Source organism: Bombyx mori, chromosome 21 (genome assembly GCF_030269925.1).
Source record: "Bombyx mori chromosome 21, ASM3026992v2".
NCBI lineage: Eukaryota > Metazoa > Arthropoda > Insecta > Lepidoptera > Bombycidae > Bombyx > Bombyx mori.
The window spans coordinates 14,705,217-14,729,641 of NC_085127.1; the positions used below are offsets into that span (position 1 = coordinate 14,705,217).

The window sequence follows — 24,425 nt, forward strand, 5'->3', positions numbered from 1 at the left end:
AACATCGTGTGATTAAAATCAAACCTGCAAAATTATAATTTGCGTAATTACTGGTGGTGGGATCTCTTGTGAGTCCGCGCGGGTAGGTACCACCACCCCGCTTATTTCTGCCGTGAAGCAGCAATGTGTTTCGGTTTGAAGGGTGGGGTAGCCGTTGTAACTATACTGAGACCTTAGAACTTATATCTCAAGGTGGGTGGCGCATTTACGTTGTAAATGTCTATGGGCTCCAATGACCACTTAACACCAGGTGGGCTGTGACCTCATCCACCCAGGTAAGAAAAAAAAAATACGTTTTCAAAATTCTTTCTTCCTGGAAGTCGGCCGTAATTATTCATAAACACCTCTTTAGGAAGTATTTTCTTAGAAATAATTATACATGCTGCGTCATTTGAGCATCGGCAAAGACGCACCGTTTGATATAAGTCCATCGGGCGTTTTCTTAGAATGAATTCGAGTCGTCTGGTCCAAGAGAGCTTTCAATTTTATAGTATTAACAGATGTAACCTTAAACATAAATCTCAACGTCTGAAGACAACAGACCGGAATATTTTCCTATTTATAGCCATAATTCTACTCGATGAGACATTATTGGCAGTCATTGTGAATCAGAAAAGAAATGGAGATTTTGGTTAAAAAAAAAACACTGGAAATTGATTTAATTTATTTTAATTAAGGCTTTGCGATATTAATGATCAGTTCCTGGGCACGAACTGTATATGCAAGGGATGATCGGCAGTGTAAACAAACCCTTTGCTTTCAATATGACAGTTGTTAGGCAGCGGTGACCCTTCTATGGGACGCAATTTAAAGTTCAGAATAATTGCAGATAATCCAAATTGTATCGCTTGATAGCCAAAACGTATACCTGCAGGAAATAAATAACAATGTACAGGTTAAATTATTTCAAAATAGGAGACAAACACTTCATTAGAATGTATTTGTATCCATATTTGGAAGGGAAAAACAGTTTTTCTTAGAGAAGGAGTACAGAGCCTTCGATTGACCATATACTTTAAAGTTAGAGACCGCATTGGTGTTTGGGTGGCCGTAATAATCAGCGCTTTCAACAAGGCACAGTCCTTACCTATACATTGTCTAGGACCTTCTCCAAAAGGTATGAAAGTAAACGGCTTGATATTGTTATTGTCTGTGTTGAACCGCTCCGGGATAAACTCTTCAGGTTTTGGAAATAGCTGAGGATCGGATTGGATCCCAGCCACGTTGACATACACCGCAGTTCCAGCTGGTACGGTCAGCGTATCGTCCACTTTGTAGCTTTGTGAAGATACCCGGTCTAACCAACCGAGAGACGGGTATTTCCGTAGGGTTTCTGTGGTCAGATAATAAATAATGTTAAAATTTTACTTTAGAAATTGGTACTTTTCTGCGGGATTCATACACCGTTGCACCGTATGATACGAATGCCCCGGCCGTTTTATCCTTTAGGCCCCACGAAAAAAGGTATTTTGAGTCCGGGCATCGTAGTACCGTACATTGCAGCTTTTTATTCATTAGAACATGTAAGTTTTACGGAAGCGTCTTCCTTTAGTGCCTACGGAAGATCAACTTCGATTTCGAATAATATAAGATAGGCTCAATCTTCTCCAGTTTTATTTTTTATCATTGATTATCATTATACTGTGTCAACAATCTTGCCGTTGCCTTGTTACCCACCATTAATAACACAGTTAAGATATTGTAAGTTAGATAGTACTACTCCATCAAGTTCATTGCCCTCCATCTTCTGTTTGGCTTCCACTATCTCTCTGTACAGACGTTCCTGAAACACAAAAATATATTTTTAATTAATTATAAGTGATAGGATTGACTGAATCTTATTAACGTCCTTTATGATTAGGTACCTGTATTTCTGGATTGTAAGCTAATTCATAAATAGCAAAAGTAATTGCTGACGAGGTCGTTTCAAATCCAGCTTGAACAAACAATGTTGCTTGCGCAAATAATAGGTCTTCGTTGTAAACTGAAATTTAAGAACGATTTTACCATGAGATTTAGTTGCATCAAAACTTCCAATTTGACTATTGCAGTAGTTGAACAATTGTGCTCCTTGTTCATTTGGTGTTTGGAAGTGGTGCTTGGAACCCATATCTATATATATATATAAAAGAAAGTCGTGTTAGTTACACTATTTATAGCTCAAGAACGGCTGAACTGATTTGGCTGAAAATTGGTGGGGAGGTAGCTTAGGATCAGGAGAAGTACATAGGATACTTTTAATCACGTTTCTGTGGAATGTGACATAAAATGTGGTATAACAAAACACAACAGATGTGGAATAACAAAACGCAACTGACAGCTAAACGTAATGTAGTTTATGGTTAATTATAGTAGAATTTTGAAGTTGACCGGTTGATGTGTTTATTTCGAGTTTCGATTAGCTTATTGTGCCGAGATAGGTAATCATTAAGAAAGCCATGCCGCGACCAACACGATCAAATCTTTCCCGACGAAATCGTAATGCAACTAGGATTTGAAACTTTGCGAGTGAAAGGACTGAAGAAGAACAAGAAAATATAATAATAATAACTAAAATACATGGCCAATAAAGAATCATTAAAATACTTGCTTTTTTAATTTACATTAAATATCCAAATAAAAAATTGACCTTGATCAAAAGTCTGCTCATTTATTGCCTCTAAGGCGGAATAAAGTTCGCCGGGGTCGCTAGAATATAATAAAATGAATGCTTCCGTGTACCTTGACACACATATGAGGTGATGATCCCAATTCTAATGCAATACGTTATACATTGCCAAAAAAGGCATTGTAAGTAAACCGTTTGAGGTCCAGAGTTCACTGATATTGGACATATAGTATAACATTAGTCCCAGGACCGCAATGGGTTAATGTCATGTTGAGCAAGCATTAAGCACAATTTAAGTCTATGATAAAGGTACAAATAATGTTATGGCAAAAACTGTTAATTAAATTTGCACGTTACCTTCATTCTCTGCAGCTGCCTCTATTTTCATGGCCATCAGAGCATCAAGTAGATCTTTACTCTTTCCCGAAATGCTTTGGCTTTTACTCCGTTCAGCAACCATCGTTCTGTATATTTTCCTAAGAATTTCCAAAGATTCTTTCGGGAACAGTTTACACCTGAAACATTTAGTATGTACTTGATATGTAATTTCCAGGTGATTTGCCACCAGTGCGGGTATCCGGACGATGACGCTCAGCACGCACTCGAAGCGTGCCCGCGTTGGGAGCACTCGCGGCGGGACCTCATCGCGGTGCTGGGGAGAGACCTCTCCTTGCGGGATGTCATCGCCCGCATGCTAGAGGACCAGAATTCTTGGGACGCCATGACCAGGTTTTGCGACCTGGTCATGGCGTTCCGTGAGGCTGAGGAGCGCGAAAGGGAGTGGGATCCCTCTTCGGATTCTCAGCGAAGAAGGCGGAGTGGGCGGCACGGGCGCGAAGCTCCCGTTCATCTCCCGTAGGGGCTGTCGGGTGCCGGGTGCGGGGGCGCCCGGTACTCGGTTGTCGGTCCGATGGTGATGCGGTGCAAGGTGGCTTCTGTGCACCGCTCACGGTGTGTCTCCCGAGACGACGTCCTGCGGGATCTTCCCGGGGATGGAATCCCATCCTTACGTCAGGACGGATACCGGTGACGGCGAACCTTCAGCGCGCACTGTGCGGTACCGTGGGTTTCGTGGAGTCGGAGTGGTGGAGCTCGATGGGGTTTAGTCGGTAGTCGGTTTTGCGGGGTAGCTCTTGCGTGGCTGATACCGTGCAGCGTCTCGCGCGTCTTTCTCAAGGCGTAGTCTCCCGGCAGGAATTGGAAGAGGACCCAGGTCTTCCTCTTCTCCCTCTTCTTTTCTGGAGGCGCCGGAGTCCGACATAACCCGGTCTGTTACCCCTCTCGACCGGTTATCCGTAAATGGATTCCCCGGCGTGAAAAAAAAGGTGATTTTGGTCAGACAATCAATTTCGGTGTTCGGAGAAGGCTCATTAATATAAGAATAAATCAGGAAGAGCACCATCAGGCTCAATCTGGGTAAACTAATTTTTTTACAACACGTATGTACCGAAGCTGCAAAAGCAAAAGACTTTAACCTAAAAAAATCTGCTAGTTCCGGGAAGAAGAATATACATGACCACTGCAATCCTCTCAGCCAGTCAAACTTCATGAAATCTTTAGTGACCTCTCTCATAGCACTCTCTCCGGTTGTTATTGAATTACTGCTGACTCCAAAGGCGGCTTCTCCGAGAATGTCAGTGCTATAATCAACGAACAGTGACTGCAAAAAAATCACATATTATATTATTACTAGTGACCCGCCCTCACTTCGGAAACTGTAATTTATTATTGATTTGTCCACTATTTAATAGATGTTATTATACATATAAACCTTCCTCTTCAATCACTCTATCTATTAAAAAAAACCGCATCAAAATCCGTTGCGTAGTTTTAAAGATTTCAGCGTACATAGGGGTATAGGGACAGAGAAAGCGACTTTATTTTATACTATGTAGTGATGACGCGGTTGCTAGTCATGAGAAGGCAACCTCTGTTGAAGCTACAAGATGCGTAACGTTGAGTTTAAATAGCAGAGTGGTTGGTTGTTGGTGTACAGTGATCCGACCCGGTAAACTGGTTCCCGTTGAAAATACCTTTATAAAGGTTTATCAACGGCACCTTCTGGGATATCCGAACTCGGCAGGATCAAGTCGTGGAGCCGTTATCGCCGATGGCTTCGTTAGTCAGGTGTCTTTGATGTGGTGGTGTAGACTAAAAGCGCCTTCCCTACCTCCCCCGTACGAGGCAAATTCACGTAGGGTAAGAGTGCAGGGGATTTGTTTACTGGATTCCTTAAGCTATCTTGCTTATTTTACTGGTGGTAGGACCTCTTGTGAGTCCACGCGTGTAGGTACCACCGCCCTGCCTATTTCTGCCGTGAAGCAGTAATGCGTTTCGGTTTGAAGAGTGGAGCAGCCGTTGTAACTATACTGAGATCTTAGAACTTATATCTCAAGGTGGGTGGCGCATGTACGTTGTATATGTCTATGGGCTCCAGTAACCACTTAACACCAGGTGGGCTGTGAGCTCGTGCACCCACCTAAGCAATAAAAAAAAATCCTGAAGATTTCCGTTTCGACATAGCAGCAATGGCAGGTTTGGCCTTGGCCCAAAAATACCAAAGTATAGTGAAAGTTCCATAGCTTCTCTTCCACTCCAGGGTGATTAACATATGTCATGGCTCACGATAGAGTAGTATATGGACTATTTTCTCATCTACAAGATGAATACGACAAGAATTAAGTTTTATTATGCGTTTTGATCTAATTTTTGTGGATCTGGTTTTTCTATGAATTTGGAAGTTCGTGAATTTTAAAATAGTACTGTTTAGTCGTGAGTTCTAATGCAATTGGGGCTTCAATCTTATATTTTGATGTCAATTTATTTTATCCCAAGCATAATAAACATAAAGCAGCAAAAAACTATAATGAGGCTTGGAAAATGTTACCGGCTCAGCGATGCTAAAAGTAGCAACTCAGTTGGTATTTCGACGCTGATCTTCCACCGGTATTAAGTGGCCCATGAGCTCCTTTCTCACTAGCCGGTAAAAGATAATGTAAATACTTAACATTTTTCATTTTCAGAGACGACTGATTAAAAATCAAACCATAATTTAGACCTAATCCTTCTATCTGATTAACATCTGATTACGTGAATGCTCACTCTCAAATTTATCTTAATATTTTTCTCAGTGTCTTCTTTTATTCGTTTCTTTAGATCGTTAGATTTCCTGATGAGTATTGGGTATAATGCTTGTAATTTTAATTTTGTGAAGACAGGAGTCAAGCGACGTCGCACGGAAGACCAGACTGGATCCTGCAAAACAGATTTTTTTGGTTGCATTATTATCACATGCACTAGTACTTTAGTATTACAAGTTATATGGGGTTTTGGGCCTTCGCGTTTGTTGGGAACGCTATTAATTCTGTTTCTGTTGCTTAAATGTCTTTAACTAACATGTCTGTTTCTTCTGCGAAGTAACCCTGAGCTTCAGTTTGAAGGGTGCCAGTGCTATGAGACATCGATTTTATCTCTTAGCGGACAACAACATTTAGATTGTGCTGAATTCCGGTAGCTACTTAACATCAGGTGATCTGTGAGTTTGTTTGTCTATCATAACTCACAAAAACGTTCCCAAGAAGTTGACATAATGGCCACTAGAACTTTTGGCTTTGTTGTCGAGTAATGTTTCAATTGAACCATATAAATAATAATAATAATAAAACTAACATTAATCATAAACAGGTTCAGTGCTCCAACAGGATCCGACTTGCCGGCATTCGAGAATCTGTTTCTGAATGTATCCGCGTCCTTAGTAAGAATCTGCCGCGCGAGTTCCGGAGAATTGATGATCAAGGCTGGTTTCCAAAACAACCATATTCCAATGTAAGGAAACGGAAACTTCTTGTAAAGTTTTATTAGCCAAATGGACTGAAAGAAAATACAATCGTATTTTTTTTTGTCTTTTTTATTTTTATTGCTTAGATGGGTGGACGAGCTCACAGCGCACCTGGTGTTAAGTGGTTACTGGGGCCCATAGACATCTACAACGTAAATGCGCCACCCATCTAGAGATATAAGTTCTAAGGTCTCAGTATAGTTACAACGGCTGTCTCACCCTTCGAGCCGAAACACATCACTGCTTCAAGGCGGAAATAGGCAGGGCGGTGGTACCTATCCGTGCGGACTCACAAGAGGTCCTACCAGTAAACGTTCGAATACCGAAGCTAGATACGAACTTTGTTCTTTCTTTGTGCGACACTTTATTCTTAGTGTCTTCTATCTGAATATGTTTTAAACTATCATAACCACAGTTAGTTAGTGCCATCCGTTTAATCGTACCTAATAAGAGTAATAATATACCTTATTACATGAGAATTTAAAAAATGGTTCATGTTCGAAGGTGTGGTGTGGTCTGGTCACGATGGTTTAGACGAGAGTAAATAATACGTCCATTCCGTTTGAAGGTTCGGTTTATTGTGTAAAATATGTATTTAGTTACAAGACAGTAAGACATTAGTGCTGAAGAAGCACTTTAAATAAGGCTGTATACATACTTGAATGTTTACACACTACATCATCCCCGTTATTTGAAAAAAAAAATATGATCAAATGTTTTTTTTTTTTTATGTAGTAGTACTTCTATTATATAATTATTATTACACTTAAAATTCTAAACATTGCAAAACAAGTGCCCTTCACATCATACCGGCAATAAGTAGGTGGTTCCGTAAAAGCAGGTGCCCACCGTCAGATATTGAGAACAATGAAATATGGTTGAAACTTACAACCGAAAAAGTATTAGTTAATTATTATAAATGTTTCTTGTTAACTTTCTCCTCGCGTCCGTTCTGCAGAATGTTTTCTCGAATCACAGCGAAACAAAACTTCACTCTTACTCTAAAAACTATTTTCCAAGCCGTTGAACTATGTGACTTTTTAAATTCATTAGTAGTTAGTGACAAAAATAGCTTACAGGATTTTCCTTTTGCAGGAATGTCAGGCTTCCCAAGACTGGATGAGGTGGCTCATGAGGTACATTTCTCGCGGCCCAATAGCTCTTTACTTGCTGCCAGCGAATTAACCACCACGTTAGCAGCAAAAGTATAAAAATAAATATGATGATGAACAGCATCTTCTGTAATCAGAGCATTTACAAATAATAGCTGCATAGACTGTAGAGCTGTCCTCACTGAAGACTAAACTGGTCTAGACTGCACCAGATATCAAGATGCCTTGTACCTTGAATTTTAGTCACAGCCTATTTCCCTAACAAAACGGTGGAGATGTAGAAGAAAAAAAAAAGCTCTACCAATTCACCTCGGTTCAATGAAACATTTGAATGGATTGCTTGAAATGTTCAATAATTGAATGTGGCTCTGCAGCGTGTCTCTCACGACAGTATCGCAAACAAACTAATTATCAAAAATAAAAATTATGTATTTAGTTATTTTATTTAACCGACAGTGTATTTTGTCTTATGAAATGAAGCTCTCCATTAAATGTAGAGTTCCGTAGGTTGATTGTTTTTGTATGGTTCGTGATTATCTTTTGTGTTGCTCCAGATAGACAGATAAACCTATAGATACAGCCCACTGAGTTTTTTATTTTTTTATTGCTTAGATGGTTGGACGAGCTCACAGCCCACCTGGTGTTAAGTGGTTACTAGAGCCCATAGACATCTACAACGTAAATGCGCCACCCACCTTGAGATATAAGTTATAAGTTCTCAGTATAGTTACAACGGCTACCCCACCCTTCAAACCGAAACGCATTACTGCTTCACGGTAGAAATAGGCAGGGTGGTGGTACCTACCCGTGCGGACTCACAAGAGGTCCTACCACCAGTAAGTCACCAGTCTCGCCGGATATTCTCAGTGGGTCGCGATTACGATCCGATGGTAGATTCTGCGAATCACTGCTCTTCTCTCAGGTTGAGCCCGTGAGCTCATGTACTCGTTCGGGAGTAGGTAGCAATGGGATAGAAGCGAATAGGAAGGAAAAAAACACAATAAAATCAAAGCTTGCCTGTTGTTGAACTCACGGATCTAAGAACCTAAAAGCGGTACCCAAATTGAAATATAAGCTCAAAAACTCAATTATGTTCTGTAGCGGCTGTCACAGGGCCCAAGGACAACTGCAAGTTCAAGTTGTTATTTCGTATTCACACTCCAAATTATACAATAGAGTGTACCGCGTTCTCAGAAAAATTCAATTTTGACAAGTGATCTGCAATTATTCTTTCACGGTCGGAGCAGACGTATTTCGAGTCTTTTTTTTTTTTTTTTTTTTTTTTTTTTTTTTTTTTTTTTTTTTTTTTTTTTTTTTTTTTTTTTTTATGATTGAAAGTTTACTGGTGGCCCGAAGGCCTTTCCAGTTTCACCAGGACAGGTGGGCGAGCAAAGGCTCAGCCAAGAGGGGTGGGATTTGCTAACAACTGCCCGAGCGCCTCCGAAGGAGACCTAACAACTCAAGAGCAATTGTTTCGCGAATGAATCTACTACCGGATCGGAATCGCGACCCGCTGAGAAGATCCGGCGAGAAACTCAGCGGGCTGATGCATGGGTTAGGTTGCACGTCGACCTCTTTGTCGAGTTCGACGAGTACGGTTACCGGGGTCCCTAAGCCTGCCTCTAGTATTAGAGCTGAAGGCATCTAATGCAAAGGTTATTGGATCTGATGGATCCGTAAGGACGTGTCTAGGGCGTCGACGGTGACTGGCTCCTGCATGATCAGGATTCGGGGAGTAGTCAACGGCGGCAACGATAAGGCGATTATCATGACGCATACCTTATCGAAGTATCGTTCCGACGCTGACTTCATGTATTTCCGAATTGATTCGAGGCCCAGGTCGTCGTGTAGGTCAACGTTCCTCACGAACCACGGAGCCCCGACAGCTAACCTGCAAAAGCGGGATTGTAGGGATTGGAGGGTGTCTATGTGTGTGCGGGCCGCGTGAGCGAACACCACACTCGCGTAAGTCATGACGGGCCTTATGCAAGTTTTGTAAAGTGTCACCTTGTTCCGAAGGGACATTTTACTCCGCTTACAGATCATGGGGTAGAGTCTACCGAGAATAAACGCGGCACGGTCACGGACTGATTTTATATGCGGGCGGAATGTCATCGATGCATCCAGGGTAACGCCCAGGTACTTGACCTTCCTGGCCCAGGGTATGGGTTGTCTAAAGAGAGTAATCGGGGGTGTGAGATTCCTCCTCCTAATCCGGGAGGAAATCCGTGTGGAGCTTCCCCTCTGAAATAGCACCGCAGTACTTTTCGCTGGGTTGATGTCTATGCGCCATTTTCGGAACCACTGTCCTAGGGCTAGGGCTGCGCTCTGAAGCTTCTTCGCGATTAGGGACTTATTTCTACTAGAATAGTAAACAGTCGTGTCGTCGGCGAATAAAGCTAAATGGGTCGGCGGCGACCGGGGAATATCGTTGACGAATAAGCTAAATAGGAGGGGTGAGAGGACAGAGCCTTGCGGGACTCCAGCTGTGAGAGATCGTGGGGAGGAGCGGGTTCCCTCGACTCGATATCGAAAAGAGCGGTTCGACAAGAAGTCCCGTATGATGAGCACGAGACTATCCGGCACGCCCATGTTGAATAGTTTGAAAATCAAACCATTGTGCCAGACTTTGTCGAACGCTTTGGCGACGTCGAAGAAGAGAGCTCCCGTGTATAACGGTTTTGGTCGATTAAGCCCCACAAGAATGTGCTCCGTGAGGCGGTGCACCTGTTGAACGCATGAGTGATTTGTACGGAATCCGAATTGTTCATCGATGAGAATGCCCTTGGATGAGACGAAGTCTCTGAGGCGTTTGTAGAGCAGACGCTCATACAGTTTGCCTAGAGACATGAGGAGGCTAATCGGGCGGTAGCTCGTCGGATGATTTTTTGGTTTACCGGGTTTATGTATGCCGATAACGTCCGCTTCTTTCCACACCGCGGGAAAGATACAGTTAGCCATAGCGGCATTAAAAATAGATGCCAACATCACGATGAGTTGGACGGGTAAAAGTTTAATAACACGGTTAGATATACCGTCGGAACCGGGAGCTTTGCGAGGACGTAGGTCTTTGATCAAGTCTTTAACTTCCATCGGGGTGACGGGTGGTAACGCATCCAAGGGTGGCAAGGAGGCTCTGCGTTCTACCTCACTGTCTACTAATTCTACATGAACAGGGTCCACGGATTGAGTGCTGGGCGTGCACTGGGTTTGCAATGTATCGGCCAGCAGCTCTGCTTTTTCGTCATCATCGAACGCCGCGAGTCGGCCTGAGGGGCCTACGAGGGGGGGCATAGTTACTACCGTATCCGATTTGAGAGTACGAGCTAAGCGGTAGTAAGACCTTTGGGAGGGCGCGAGTCCTTCTAAGAAATCAGACCATCTGACATCTCGGACTTCGGCGATGCGAGACTTTACATCGCGTTGTAGGGCACGCATTCGAATACGATTTGCCGCGGTAGGATACCTGTCGTAGGCGCGTATCGAGGCGTTTTTAGCTCTAAGGAGTTCCCTAATATCGTCGGACAATTTGAAGCGGTGAAGGAAGTCCTCCGCTACAACTTGTTTCGATGACCTATCTAATGTCGAGGTGATGTGTGACGTTAAGATGTCTATGGCTTCAGCGGTATCCTGAGGAGACGGGATAGAGTCCGGGTTAAACGGGAGCGATGGTGGATCAGATTCAGCCAGGCCGATGCCCAGCGTGTGCCAATCCACCACAGTCCTCGTGACGGGAACGGAATCGGGAGCGCGACCGAGCTTCATAACGACGGGACGGTGGTCTGAATCTAACTCTGAAACTACTTCGATCGAGTGTAAGCGCAGAGTTACGTTTTTTAATAACGCTATGTCGAGTATATCCGGGCGATGCGCGATATTTAGCGGGTAGTGAGTCGGGGTTAGCGGAGCGACGATATCGAAGGCGAGATCATCGACTAACGCGTCAAGCCGCCTGCCATTCGGGGTTGTGGTGTGTGAGTTCCACCTGATGTGTTTACAGTTTAGGTCGCCCGCCAAAATGACAGAGCTCCCCATACCGAGCAGCGCCTCGATATCACTGCTTAGAACGATCTTATCCGGTGGAAGATAAACGGACGCGATAACGATCGGCGCGTGTCCCGTCAGTGAGATTCGGCACACTGATGCTTCGATATTAGCGAGCGCGGGAGGATCGAGCGGGACGCAATGCAGGGCTCTTCTATAGTAAATGACGGTACCACCACCACGGGCAGAGAGCCTGTCGTTCCTGACCATGTTATAGTTCGCGATTTTAGGGTCACGGCGCGCGGGCTTAAGTAGGGTCTCCTGCACTAAAAAGATATCAATTTGATGGTCACGCAAAAAGTCAGAAACCTGATCACGTTGATTTGCGAGACCGTAAGCGTTAAAAAATCCTATCGTTACGGATAGGGGCTTTATTCTACTTATATACGCCATTGATTACCGGCGGAGTGAGGGGAGGACGTTTAGGAAATATGTTGTCAACTGTCGTCGTTGCGGATTAAACTCAAACTGCAGTATAGGAAGCACTTATTTATTCCACACGCACCTTAAAATCGTATACATTAACAATCAATTGGTTTTTATCCTTTGAACCTTTTAAAAACGTAAAACACAAATTTTTATCTCATGACATTTTTCCCTCAATCTGACAGCCTGTCTTTCTTTTCTTCCGGACGTCTCCCGTTGTTAATCTGTGTGTGAAAAACCATTCACCACACCACACCCCCACGGAGAAAGATACGCCAGTTGAGAGCCCTTAATCAAAATTGTCACTATACTCTTAATATTACGCATAATTAGGTATACGTGCGAATGTATTACAAGAATAATTGTATAAAACGAAGAATTATAAGTGAAAATTACAGGTAACAAGTAACAAGTACAAGGTAACGATAGGTAACAACAGGTAACAAGATACAAGTAGTTCTTATAAATCAGTAATTTTTTTAAATCTGACACGTCTGCCTGAGCGTGTGGTATAAGGCTCTTTTGTTTTCTCACCTTGAATTTTTATTGGAATTGACAGCGGCCTTGTTGGCAGCGGCAACAGCGGCGGATTTTCCAGATCCATTGGTCGTAAGGCTTGATTTTGCTGACAAGACAAAGGCTCGGCTTGCTTCCGTTCATCATCAATGTGATCTATGAAAGCCGGCTTAAGTCTGTCTACACTCACGACAACTTTGTTATTTTTTATGGACAGTGTGAACGTTTTCCCATCAGGGGAGCGTTCTAATACTCTATATGGACCTGTATATGGCGGCTGCAATGCCCTGCGGATGGTATCGTCTCTCAGGAAAACATGAGAAGCGCTTTCCAATTCCTTGAATATAAATGGAGAGTTTTTACAATGTCGAGAAGCAGGCACTGGGCGTATAGATGACATTTTGTTACGCAATTGTACCACAAAGTCGGTGGCATCCTCAATTTTTTCTATTGACGAGGAAGCTATTAACAGCTCTCCAGGGAGTCTTAAAGGTTCACCGTACACCGTTTCTGCGACTGTGGCTTCCAAATCTTCTTTAAAGGCTGACCGCATTCCCAGCAAAACCATGGGAAGGGATCTTACCCATGAATCTTGATGGCATATTAATGCCGCCTTGAGCTGTCTATGGACACGTTCAATCATTCCGTTTGCGCAGGGATGATATGAGGTAGTCCTTATACGCTTGGTGGCGAATCGAAGCAGCAGCCGGTTAAACAAATCGGATTCAAATTGAGATCCTTGGTCTGTTGTGATTATTGACGGTACTCCAAAACGGGAAATCCACTCCCTGGTAAAAGTTTCCACCACTTCCTCTGCCGTGATGGTGCGCATAGGCCACACCTCTGGCCACCTGGAAACCCTATCAATTGCCGTCAAACAATATCGGTATTCGTTGCAAACCGGTAATGGCCCTACAATGTCTATATGCACGTGCATGAAGCGACCGGATGGTGTGTTAAAGTTTCCAGTAGGAGCTGAGTTGTGTCTTGAAACTTTGCTACGTTGACATGCGTCACAGCTTCGAGACCAAATACGGCAGTCCCTTTTCATCGATGGCCAAACGAAACGTTCTGACACGAGGCGTGTGGTAGCACGGATACCAGGATGACTCAAGTTGTGCAGTTGGTTGAACGCGGTTCTTCGAAAGGAAGGGGTCAAATACGGACGTGGCTTACCTGTAGAAACGTCACAATAAATTGCCGATTTCGCTTCTGGAGGGCTGATTTTAGTTAGGCTCAGGCTAGAGCCATTTTGTAACAGATTTTTCAATTCAGAATCTGTAGCCTGAGACTTCGCGAGTGCATCGTGATCTTGATCCAGCGCGATGGCGTTGATATCGATGCGTGACATTGTGTCAGCAACGATATTGTCCTCGCCCTTAATATACTGTATGTCAGTCGTGAATTGGCTTATAAAAAACAACTGGTTTAACTGAGGAGGTGGCAGCTTCTCGCGTCTCTGTAAGAAAGCATATAAGAGTGGTTTGTGGTCGGTAAAAATTGTGGCATGCTGGACTTCTAAAATATATCGAAAATGTTGAACACTTTCGTATACCGCTAATAATTCTCTGTAGTAAGTCGGCCACTGTCTTTGCTGGGGTGTGAGTTTCTTACTAAAAAAAGATAGCGGAAACCACTTACCATTTACCTTTTGCTGAAGGCAAGACCCAATATGAACACTGGAGGCATCTGTGAACAGACCTAAACTAGAATTACTCACAGGATGTTGTAATAGCGTCGCCGAGGACAAGCTTTGCTTGCAGGCTTCAAATTGCTGAAGTAGCTCTGGGGACCAAGGAAATGGCCTGGCACCCTTGCTCTTTGTTGCTACGAGAGCCTCAATTAGCGGTGCCTGAAACTGAGCAGCATGTGGAACAAAACGCCGGTAGTAGTTCAGCATACCGAGAAATCGGCGCATACCTTGTACCGTCTCAGGAGGTGGAAAGTCCAATAAGACTTGGATGCGAGCCTGAGGAGGGCGTGTCCCTTCACTGTTTATGTGATAGCCCAAGAAGTTAACTTCATCTACTCCCAGAGTACATTTGGAGGGGTTAATTACAACTCCGTATTCTTGTAGACGTTCGAAGAGGGTTCGAAGGTGTTTCAGATGAAGATTCTCATCAGCTGAATGAACGAGGATGTCATCAACGTAGGGAAAACAGAAATCAAGACCACGTGTGACCTCATCAATAAATCGCTGGAATGTCTGTCCCGCGTTTCGAAGCCCAAAAGTCATGAATGGGAATTCGAAGAGGCCAAACGGTGTAACAATTGCTGTCTTCGGCACGTCCTCCTCAGCGATCGGTATCTGGTGATAAGCTTTTACTAAATCGATGGTGCTGAAAACTTTTGAACCAGAGAGGTTATGAGCAAAATCGTGAATATGGCGCACGGGGTACCTATCTGGAACTGTTCTGGCGTTTAGGGCCCGGTAATCGCCGCATGGACGCCAGGTGTCGTCTTTTTTAATTGTCATATGCAGTGGTGATGACCAGGCACTTTTGGATGGTCGAGCTGTACCAGATTGCACCATATCCTCGAACTCTTTCTTAGCTGCAACTAGTTTCTGAGGGGCTAAGCGGCGGGGACGGCAGGCAATCGGAGGCCCATCCGTTGTTTTGATGAAATGGACCGTATGGTGCTTAACGACTCGAGGCAGCCCTGGTGGTCGTGTAATGTCTGGAAATTCTGCTAATAATTCAGTAAAAATGACCTTTCCAGATGCAACTGCTCGAACACTTGGTTGATCAATATCAGTGGTTGAGGCAATTGATGATAGTCCTGTGGTCCCATCAACTATCCTTTCATTTCTGCAATCCGGTAAAAGATTGTAAAACGCTAAAAAATCAGATCCGATAATTGCAGAGTTAACGTCGGCTATGACAAATTTCCAGACAAAGTTACGGCGTAGCCCGAAGTTTAGATTTAAATTAATTGTGCCGAAAGTCCGAATGCAACTACCATTGGCAGCGCTTAAGTCGTATTTGGTAGCCTTTCGCTTTACTGGTAACCAGTGATGGGGGAAACAACATAGGTCTGATCCAGTGTCGATTAAAAAACGGTGCTTGGTCACTTGGTCAATGACAAACAGGCGGCGGCCAATACTATGGCAATCAGTTGCCGCCATTACTGACTGCTGTTTGGGTTTTCCGCCTTCCAGGTGCAAGGAGTTACACATTTAGTTGCATTATTGCCCCACCTCCGATGATACCAACAAATTTTAGGGCCGCGAGATGATGATCTGTCACGATAAGGGCGGCTCTGTCGCCTAGATAGGACAGCAACTTGGCTACTGATCTCTTCTAGTTGTTTGGCTAATGAACCAAGCGTTAAACTGTTCGAAGATGTTGCGGTCGAACATACCATAGGAGGAGTTTGGGCCAACTCAAGAATTTTGTCGGCTAGTTCTGACAATTTGTCAAGGCCAAGGTCAGCCTGTGCTGCCAGTATAGCTTGAGCCTGATGAGGCAAGCGGCGTAACCAAAGTTGGCGTATAATATTGTCGTCTGTGAGTGTGCTTCCTGCAAGAGAGCGTAGGTGTCGGAGGAACTGTGATGGTTTTCTATCCCCAAGTTCTTCATCACTCAGAAGTTGTCGAACTCTTTTTTCTTGTGATACAGAAAGGCGCTGAATAAGTATGCTTTTTAATTTTTCATATTTTTCTTCAGTTGGTGGGTTTGTTATTATGTCTTCAACCTCTCCAGCTATTCTTTGGTCAAGGTGACCTACAACATAATTATATTTAGTAGTATCTGTCACAATATTGGCAATTTGGAATTGAGCTTCAATTTGAGCAAACCAAACAGCTGGTTTGTCAGCCCAAAATGTAGGCAATTTGACTGTAACTCTACAAACTTTTGTTTCTCTCTCATTTCCTTCAAGTTGTTTTTGTAGCGCTGCATTTGCAGCCAAGAGTTGTTGCAGTTGTTCCTGTATTTCTTGACTGGCCATTGTTAAGAAGAAAAATATAAACTTCGTTTAATAATATAAAACTGTATAAATAATGTTAACTATACCACACGCTCAGCACGAATTATACATATAACCAATTATAGTATTATATTACAATACAAAATGGTATTAAATTTTTTTTTTTAACTAAAATTAATATTGGTTAATACATTCACAGAAAAATAAAAAATTAAAGGAAATAAATAACATTAAGGTTTTTAATACGAAATTCTATTTTTTATTAGAGTCCCTAATATATAGACTGCAGCACTGATGGTGTTCGTATTAGACCTCACTAATACTTGCGAAATTGATAATTAAATTGTCGAAAAAATGTTCAGGCGTAATAAGGAAATGAACATTTGCGATTAATTTCTGTGGTTCTCCGTGGATTTATTGAAAGCAGGCTTCTATATTGCGTTACTACATCCGTTATTACGTCCGCGGCTTCAACGGGACATCTCAATTTCTCGTGTCGGGGTCACCATTTTAGGAAATATGTTGTCAACTGTCGTCGTTGCGGATTAAACTCAAACTGCAGTATAGGAAGCACTTATTTATTCCACACGCACCTTAAAATCGTATACATTAACAATCAATTGGTTTTTATCCTTTGAACCTTTTAAAAACGTAAAACACAAATTTTTATCTCATGACATTTTTCCCTCAATCTGACAGCCTGTCTTTCTTTTCTTCCGGACGTCTCCCGTTGTTAATCTGTGTGTGAAAAACCATTCACCACAGACGTACGTATTTAATGACGCGTATACGTCGGCGTATTCCTGCACAACGGCGATAAAGTGTTGTGCAGTGGAGGCAGCGCGAATGGCGTCGCCCAAAGCGTTAACGCGCTCAAAGTTGATCGACTGAAAGAAGTCGATCGCTAAAGCGAGATTTTCGGACGCGGTCGGAGGGCAAGTCGCGGGAGAGGGACGAGTCGCGGGGGCGGGACGATTTGCGGAGGAGGGAGTTGTAGCCGTGTTCGTGTACGGCAGCGGTTTTGCCCAGGCCGAGACACTGGGCACCGCCGCCGGAACGAACGCTGGCTTAGCCTGCGACGCAGAGGGTGCCGAGGCTTTGATGTCTGGGCCGGAAGCTCGGAGGCGGTTTTGGCGGGCGACGCGGCGATTTATTTTAGGGGCTCGGGGGCAACCACGGTAATTCGCGGGGTGACCCTGTGTTCGACACAGGACGCAACTAGGCGGTTCCGTCGCGGTTTTTTGGTCGCGAGCGCAGAGGGCCGTGGCGTGATCGCCCAAACACTTAACACATCGGGGGCGCGCGTGACAGTTACGGGAAGAGTGCCCGTACAATTGACAGTTATGGCACTGGCTAGGAGTGCCTTTTTTATGGGGGGCTTCGATGGCGATACCGGAGAGCCTACAGACGGTCTGTGTGTTGAAGATTTTCTTACCCTCGGGGGTAGGCTGGAGGGTGACTAGAACCATATTATATGGCTCCCTACCGCGACCGGTGTGCATACGGTGCACAGAATTCACTGGAAAGCCCTGTTCTAACAGATCGGCCTTGACGAGCTCTACATCTAACTCCTTAGGGATTCCGCGTATTACAACGCGGAGTTCGCGCTCCTCCTGGAGCGTATAAGTATGGAAACTTATACGTTCCTTACGGAGGTAAGAAGAGAGGGCCCTATGGTCGTCGGGTGTTTGAACCTTAATTTGAATGCCGTTCGCGAGGTTACGGGCATTCGTGAAATTTATATTTTTGGCCTTAAGGGCCAGGCAAACTCGATCCCAAGCTGCCTTCTCCTGAAGGATAACCGGGGGAGGGGTCTGGGTTTTATTTTGTGCCACCGGACGCGGCGACGGAGTGGCACGGGCTGGGGGCGCAACGGGAGTCTGAGGGCGGGGGCGCGACGCGTTCACAGCTTTGCTAATTTTAGCGGCCGCGGGAGCTCGAGACTCCGCGGCACGCTTCTTACCCTTTTGTACCAGGGTGAATCCATCCGTCGATGAGGCGGGGGCGAGGTCGACCTCCATGTCCGAGTCAGAGTCGGAGCACGAGGAGGCGGGTGCAGGCGACCTACGAGCAAGTGTAGGTGTTTTAGAGGGCGCGACGGAGGCCGCGGATGATCGCTCAGCTGAAACGATGGTCACGGCGGACGACGCAGCAGCTTTTCTCGCCAGTATAGGCGACACGGGAGCGGCAGGCACGACAGAGGCTGCGGTGCTCAATGCAGAAGCTCTGCACGCAGGTATAGGCGACGCAGGAGCAGCGAGCGCGGCGGAGTTCTCGAGAGGGCTCGCAGTGTGATTGGCCTTGAAGGCCAGAAACTCTGAGGCGAGCTGTGGGTGGCGAAGTCGGAGGAATTCCGCGAATACAGCGTCCATGATCGCTGAGTACCCAGGTGGGGCGGCCCCGGGTCTTGAAAACACTCGCCTTGCGGCGAGGCCCCAACTTCTCGGACCTAGAGCGGTTCTATTGAACACAGGTGGCAATGCGGCGCGATTACTACAGGACAAAGAAAGAGCACAACAAAACAGAAATTACAAAAAGAAACAAAACAAATAAATACTTGCAGGAAATCTCTTTGTCGGCAAATGTTCCACGAACACAAAAATAACTAAAACAAAACAAATAAAAGCTTCCAGGAAACACACTTGGTCGGCAGATGTATCACGAACACAGGCCGCGCGAACAATGGCCGGGCTAACAAAAGCCGGGCGAACAAAGACCGGGCGATCGAGTGGACGATGAGCACGTCCGCACGTGACGGGTGCCTCTATCGGAATGTCGTATTTCGAGTCCTATCGCACTCTGGGTTATCAACTCACTTGTTCTTATCTTTTTACTGCACAAGGTCGACTTTAAAATGTGCAAAATTTACAGACAATTACAATAAAAAGCTTAATACATTATGTAACAGGTTACTAGTAATAGCTTCTGCTTAGGATGTGATCTAGGTCTGACGACTTACCGTGACTCGTCCCAGAACCACATCCGAAGGTCATGGTCGAGGATGAGTATTGCCGGCTGAATAGGTCCATCTATCCTTCACATTTCATAGATCATTGTCACTATCTTCCCGTTTTTTATATGAAAGAGGAAACTTTTCACACTATTTAAATTTTATACGCGTACTGATGCGGCGACAGCGGCTTCGCATGACAAACTCTGTTTCTGTTGTTTTGCCGCACTAACAGGCAGGCAGGTGGTGGCGCTAGTGTCGCGCCGAAGAACCATTCTCACGGAAATGGTGCATTTCGATACACACAATATGTCGCAGACCCGGTACAAGAAAAAAACGAAATGAATAATACATATAAACCAAATTGTGTCGCGCTACGTACTCAGAGAACAAAAAAAAAAGAAATTATTCACAATAAAAAAAAAATAAGAAGATAAATATGTATTTTACAAGAAACCGTTACGACAGCTTCTGCGACTGACACGACAGCTTCTGTTCGCAAAAGGGTACCTTGCCATGATGCCTGTTTCTACCACGAAGCCATCATGTTTTTTGGTTTAAGCGGTGAGCCAGTTATACTACAATAAAATGGAGACCTGCACATGTCTTTGGCCGGGACCCGTGAGTTCCAGAGCACGCCAGTAGGACAGTAAATAAATCTCAACACACAACACGTTTTTACGATTAAAATTTCCGTTTATTTGTTAGACAAAAAACGATAAATGGACGAAACAGGCCGGGGCTCGTGAAAAGCCAAGGAATTACTGTAATGACTATCGTTATAACGATTATTAGAAGGGACCACCTAGTGTCAAAGGGTTATTGGACAGCAAATTTATACCAATAAAGAGGAAAAAAAGAGGCTTTTAGACCAACATTACTTAAATTACCGTTTCAACCCTTTCGAGGTACCAAGGCCCACCCTAATTACGCGAACGTTAAAAGATTAATTACAACTGGACGTTTGAGGATTAAATACTTGGGAGACTCTATTGGCTTTAAATTTACGGCCTAATTAGGTTTCCCCTGAACTTTCTTAAGTAGAATTTCGGGGGTCGGACTTCGGAGTTGAAAATGATAATTCGGCGTGCGAATTTGGTGGTTAATGTAGTATTTTAACCGAGTGTCCGGGAAAGGCGTATATAGCCTAATTCGTCTTGTGGTTTGATAGCTTGCTACTGGACCGTGGGATCCGGATCAGTGTGCTTAATTTGAGTTTTTTAACGTTCTCGATAGCGTAAAAGTTAACTCTATTTTGTATGGAGTTGTAACGTTATGTACATATGTATACTGGCGGTAGGACCTCTTGTGAGTCCTCTTGTGAGTGTGGTGGTACCTACCCGTGCGGACTCACAAGAGGTCCTACCACCAGCAAATTCGCTGCGTTATGGGTCATAAAGACGACATACTTATTACTTATATACTATACTATTACTTATGTACTACTATCTATAAATAAATATAAATAGATAATAAACAGCGAGACAAAAAGCAAACAAACCGGTTCATCACACGAACGTTTACCCGATGTGGGAATCGAACCATGACCTTCGGTGCGGCAGATAAGGGCGTTAGCGACTGCACTATCGAATCAGTAGCAGTTTAAGAAAGTTGGTATCTGCCTTTGGGATTTGAATTTTGGCATAATAGCATCGCACCACGCCAGCATATCCTGCGTCTAATCTATTAAGCCATAACGATCATTCACAACTGTATAGTTTTACTTTTAGTTTCAAAATACAAACCTATTCGTGTATTCACTGACATGAGGTTTTGAAAACGACAAAAAGACATAATTTTTGTTCATCTTCGACAGTTCAGAATTAATCCACTGCTGCATAGAAAACCTTTTCTAATAAGGGCCATTCAGTGAAATTTTCTTATGTAACCTATTTAATTAACAAAATGCAGTAAATCATGGGACGCCTTATGAAATTCAATGAGCGCTCCTCTTCCATCTGACATAGATATATAGATATATACAACGTAAATCTTTCACGTTCGGCTGGAGTGCTGGCGAAATGTATAATATTATATAAAGCTGTCGTATATAAACTGGAGCTTGTATCGAATTTGTAATTCATTTTAAATTAGCATTTTAATTTTAGTACAAGATTTGAACTATGGAGAACCGGTTCCTGTGTGCTTTGATAAAAGTTCACTAGGTCCTTGCGGATAATTTTCTTTGAAAACTAAGTGTATGTATATCTTAAACGCATGAAGCGCACGTCATAACGTGACAGTTTTTTTATTTTATTGCTTAGATGGGTGGACGAGCTAACAGCCAATCCGGTGTTAAGTGGTTACTGGAGCCCATCTACAACGTAAATGCGCCACCCACCTTGAGATATAGGTTCTAAAGTCTCAAATATAGTCGTCAATTTGAAGTCGTCGTGGCCTAATGGATAAGACGTCCGGTGCATTCGTATATAGCGATGCAACGGTGTTCGAATCCCGCAGGCGAGTACCAATCTTTCTAATGAAATACGTACTTAACAAATGTTCACGATTGACTTCCACGGTGAAGGAATCGTGTAATAAAAATGAAACCCGCAAAATTATAATTTGCGTAAGTACTGGTGGCAGGACCTCTTGTGAGTCCGCACGGGTAGGTACCACCACCCTGCCTATTTTTGCCGTGAAGTAGTAGTGCGTTTCGGTTTGAAGGATGCGTTGTAACTATACTGAGACCTTAGAACTTATATCTCAAGGTGGGTGGTGCATTTACGTTGTAGATGTCTATGGGCCCCAGTAATCACTTAACACAAGGTGGGCTGTGAGCTTGTCCACCCATCTAAGCAATAAATAATTAAAGGTGCATGCGATTAAGCGGTTATGACAATTTGAAACTTAGATGCAGTGTTATGGCTAATTTGACCATAGAGCGTATTGATATAGAGTTGATTTTGGGTCTATCTGACCGCTAGAGCGTTGGTTAAATACACTATGATAAAAGACCCGCAACGAGCGCTCTGAATTATATTTTTGCGTTTGAGACTTAACTCCTGGAAACTATGAAATATTTTGCTTGAGATTTTTTTTTTTAAATGAATTTTTAGGAGAGTTTATTTTCAAGGAGGTCTGGTGTCGTCAACCCTTTTATTACCTCTACACACACGTCTACGTTGGATTTGGGCTTTCACGTTTCTCATGAATTATTATTTTTATTCCTCTGTTACATAAATAATAAATAAATACATGTCGCCATTTCTATGCGCATTTTAAGTTTTTTCGTAGTTTTATCTTGCCATCTAGTCCCAGGGTAGAGTGCTGAGACATGTTACATAGACGGAGAAAACACACACTTATTTTATTCACGACAACAAAGCTCTAAAAATGCTTACTAATTACTATGAATTTGAATTGTAATACAAATACAGAAACTTAATACGGTTTGAACCGGCTAAAATTTTTTTTTTTTATATAGCCCTTGTAGCCAGACGAACGTATGGCCCACCGGATGGTGAGTGGCTACTGTCGCCCATGGACTTCAGCAATGCCAGCATATGTTTCGATAAGGTAGATAAACGAAATAGTGCTGGATATTCGAAGTAGCTCGATCTCGACCACGTTTTCTTGTCTAAGTGCAATCTGAGATCACGTATTCTCAGCCAATATAATTTCCTCGCTAAGGTTTACCCTATAAATAAAAATCTAATTTGGAATAGATAAAATCATTTACACACAGAAATCAGGTCACGTGACGGCGCACACTCACACACACAACGCCGCGCCGGCCACGTGCGCAAACACACATTAGCATAATCGTGCCTCATAGCTTACGCACTATGGTAAAGAAAAGCTGCGATTTAACTTTTTTTTTTATTGCTTAGATGGGTGCACGAGCTCACAGCCCACCTGGTTTTAAGTGGATACCGGAGCTCATAGACATCTTCAACGTAAGTTGTGCCACCCACCTTGAGATATGGGTTCTAAGTCTTCTTCTTATAATTACTTATTGTAAAAATGAATATTTAAAAAATCTAATATTAATTTTTTTTATCTAATATTAAAAAAAAAGACATGCCCGCTGAGTTTCTTGCCCATTCTTCTCAGGACGGAGGCTAATTCTTGTGAATTGGCGGTAGTTCTTTTGACGTTCAACAAGTATGTACTTTCATTTATGTTGAATAAAACTTTTTGATTTGATTTGATTTGATATAAGGTCTCAGTAAAGTTACAACGAGTACCCCACCCTTCAAGCCGAAACGCATTACTGCTTTGCGGCAGAAATAGGAAGGGTGGTGGTACCTACCCGTGCGGACTCACAAGAGGTTTTATCACCAGTAATTCACAAGACGTCCTACCAACAGTAATTATTATACTTGGCTTATAAACTTAAATAAATATGTGATATTTCATACGCCGAATCAAAGAAATCAATACATTTATTTATTATTCAAATACAATCGATCTTACGACCAATTTGGTGTATATTTTACCGGCAATCTATCATTATTAGCGAAATCCCAAAACGCGACGTTCCCGGAGCCATGTTCGCGACTGCGGGATTACTCGACACCCCACATCGAACGCTGATAAAACAACATCGATATAATTCGACGTAAATGTCGATGGAAAAACAATTCAACGGAATTGGATGCGTGGGACGTCGGTAAAGCAGTGTACGTGACAAACGATCGTAAGTTGCCGCGCGTTTATTGCTTGTCGTACCGTGTTCTTTAGGCGAGTTAAATACATTACGACGTGACGTTTTTTTGTAACATGTTCTTGACGATCGCGAGAATTCTTTCGTTTTAAACAGAAATCAATGAGATTAATAAAGTTATGAAGGTTCTAATGTCATGATTGAAGGTTCTGCTTTTGAAATTGTAGAGTATATGATAGTGCCAAGACAAATAGGTATCTATACTAATATTATAAAGAGGAAAGATTTGTTTGTTTGTTTGTATTGAATAGTCTCCGAAACTACTGAACCGATTTAAAAAAATTATTCACTGTTGGAAAGCTACGCTATCCCCGGGTGATATAGGCTATATT

The 24,425-nt window shown here is 43.3% G+C and overlaps 1 protein-coding gene across 4 annotated transcripts; it reads right to left on the bottom strand.

The window, feature by feature from the left end:
- Positions 1 to 653: 653 nt before the first annotated feature.
- LOC101744746 (cytochrome P450 6k1) lies at positions 654 to 19,254 on the bottom strand. Of its 4 annotated transcripts, none has more exons than XM_038018516.2 (10): positions 19,117 to 19,254; positions 7,524 to 7,685; positions 6,278 to 6,478; positions 5,711 to 5,863; positions 4,084 to 4,268; positions 2,966 to 3,123; positions 1,866 to 1,984; positions 1,678 to 1,783; positions 1,088 to 1,333; positions 654 to 868 (listed from the first exon to the last, which is right to left on the bottom strand). In XM_038018516.2, exons 2-10 carry the CDS (start codon positions 7,680 to 7,682, stop codon positions 696 to 698), a joined length of 1,500 nt encoding a protein of 499 aa, XP_037874444.1. In that variant the 5' UTR covers positions 7,683 to 7,685; positions 19,117 to 19,254; the 3' UTR covers positions 654 to 695. The 4 variants fall into 4 exon arrangements, with proteins under 4 accessions (XP_037874444.1, XP_062530767.1, XP_062530766.1 ...); XM_062674783.1 differs by having other exon boundaries at positions 19,036 to 19,254; XM_062674782.1 differs by having other exon boundaries at positions 18,438 to 19,254.
- Between the last annotated feature and the right edge of the window lie 5,171 nt (positions 19,255 to 24,425).

Bases quoted from the DNA above. Each gene is read 5' to 3' on its own strand.
- LOC101744746 (XM_062674782.1), bottom strand. From the start codon at position 18,461: ATGGATTCACCCTGGTACAAAAGG. The intron at 6,479-7,523 runs GTAAGCTATTTT...ATTTTCTTTCAG, and splicing joins TCCTGCAAAAGGAAAATCCT to TCCATTTGGCTAATAAAACT. The intron at 1,334-1,677 runs GTGGGTAACAAG...ATCTGACCACAG, and splicing joins TCTTAACTGTGTTATTAATG to AAACCCTACGGAAATACCCG.